The 2,252-nt window shown below is 45.6% G+C and overlaps 1 protein-coding gene across 1 annotated transcript; it reads left to right on the forward strand.

Moving 5' to 3' along the window:
- The first annotated feature begins 232 nt into the window (after nt 1–232).
- Nucleotides 233–1,213, forward strand: LOC148566676 (uncharacterized). Its single transcript, XM_088483669.1, has one exon. The coding sequence runs from the start codon at nt 233–235 to the stop codon at nt 1,211–1,213; it is 981 nt and encodes a 326-aa protein (XP_088339795.1).
- Nucleotides 1,214–2,252: the final 1,039 nt, after the last annotated feature.

The raw sequence follows: 2,252 nt of genomic DNA on the forward strand, positions 1-2,252 counted from the left end.
GGCCTCCCCTTGTGAAAAATATGGTCTTGACGACCTGGATGAGGTGGAGGCGGCCATTGTGGGGTTCCTCCGAGAAGTTTGGGGGAGGTCTCCATACTTGGACACGAAAAAGTTTCTCCAGGGGTCTCCAAGTTATATCCAGGCACAAATAGGTAGCTTTCATTTGGTTCTCCGACTTGTCTGATTAATTCTTTCGACTTGTCTAATCTATCAATTGTTGCTTTTTTCAGAGATGGCAAAAACAAATGCCCAGGAGTCTTACCAAAGAGTTCAGGAGGCCAAGGCGAGGTCTCGTGCCAGGTCTGGTGGCGCTAGGGCGGTTGTCTCTCCTCCTCCTCCTCCTCGGAACGTCGGGACTCCCTCCCAACCTATTGTGATTTCCTCTTCTGCTTCCTCTCTGCCACCCCCCTCCGTCCGACCTACTCCTGAACCAGAGAAGAGGAAGCGTAAGACCTTAGAGTCTGGCGCTTCTGGTGAGGCGGACGCTCTTGCGTTCGTCCGAAAGAACATTTATCCCCATGCTCGTATGAGCATGGATGATGTTTCTGTTCGGCACTACCTCACTGCTGTGGTTGAGGAGAGTCTCAAGACGGCGGGAGTTTGTGGCAAACTCTTAGATATATTTGAGAAGACTCCTCTCATCTCTTTAGGGACGACCTCGAGGGTCGAGGAGCTGGAAGGCAGGCTTCGCATATATCAGGAGCATGAGAGGGAGTTAGAGGGGAAAGTCGCCAAGCTGAAGGAGGAGAGGGACAGCCTCCGGGAGAAGGAGAAGAAGTTGCAAGCCCAATGCAACATGGAGGTGGATTTGAGGAAGGCAGCGCAAGCCAGCTACAACAGTTTATTTGCTGATCTTGTGTCTGTAAAGAATGACTTGCTGAATGCCCGGAAGGCCTATACCGAGTTGGAGGACTCTATTGCGGATGGTGCTGATGAGGCTTGGAGGGTTTTTAAGGAGCAGGTCGGAGTCATTGCTCCTGACTTGGACCTTTCTCCTTTGGACCCTGATAAGATTGTTATTGATGGTGCCATCGTGGATCCTCCTGTCCCCATGGTGGAGTCTGAGTCTGATTTGAAGACTCGGGGGCAGAAGATCATAAAGTCCCCTCCTCGCTCTAAGGACGCTCCGAGCTCTTCTGCCGCTCCTCCGACTTTCTCTCCAACTCCTGGTCCTGGTGGTGGTGATCCTTCTACTCCTCTTGCAAAGAAGTAATTTGTTGGCTATTGGGGGTCCGGCCTGTGGACCCCCCCCTTTTTAAACTCTTTATATTTATTTGTTGATGTTTGAACAATTTTTGGCCTTTTAAGGCCGTAAACAAAATAGTTTTATCATACCCTTTTTTGACAAGGGTTTAATTTTAACGATTAAATAAATACCCCCTTTTTTGGATAAGGGTTTTGAGTTATCTTGTGCGCGCATGCTCTTCTATTCGTAGTTCTTTTGATTTTTGATCTTTTCTGGAAAAAACCTTTTCTTTGGGCTTTCTGAATCTTTATGATCTTCAAGGCAGCCTTATAATCTTTTCTTAGTTTTTCCTATCTCTTTTTGTTATTCCTGGTACTCAATTTCGTTTCATTGAGCTTTTCGTGACTTAGGCTACTTTTGCGATTCATTTTAGTTTTACTCGGTTTCGCATTCCGACTTATGAGTCGGACTGTTCCCGAGTTTATCATGATCGACTTCCATAGCCTCTTTACGCCGACTTGTACCTCATCGTTTTATCCTGACGACCATCTAGGTCGGTTCATGGGATTTTCACGTTTTGTCGAGCTTAAATCGGCACGTTTCGTAGAAAGAGAATAAAAAAGGGAATTTAAAAGAGATATATGAAAGAGATCTTTATTAATTAAGGAGGTACCTTATTGCTACTAAGGGCTTTTGAAAAATCTATTTTCCCTTAGCCCCTACTGTGATGCCTCGTTAAAAACCTTTTTCAGAAAAAACCCTTTGATTTTGGGAAAAAATCATGAAATTGGGAAAAGAGTACATCAGGGAGTAGGGTTCGCTTTTAGCTGTAGTACCTTTTCATATTACAAGCATGCCATGATCTTGGTAACTCGTTGCCGTCGAAGTCGGTTACCCTATAATAGCCTTTTCCTAAGACCTCGTTGATCCTGTATGGTCCTTTCCAATTAGCAGCGAGCTTTCCTTCCCCCGATTTGTTGACTCCAATATCGTTTCTGATTAGGACCAAGTCATCTGGGGTGAAACTCCTTCGAATGACTTTTTTGTTGTATCTCGCGGTCATCCT

The sequence above is a fragment of the Arachis ipaensis genome, chromosome B4, assembly GCF_059453495.1.
Source record: "Arachis ipaensis isolate K30076 ecotype BB chromosome B4, ASM5945349v1, whole genome shotgun sequence".
Lineage (NCBI taxonomy): Eukaryota > Viridiplantae > Streptophyta > Magnoliopsida > Fabales > Fabaceae > Arachis > Arachis ipaensis.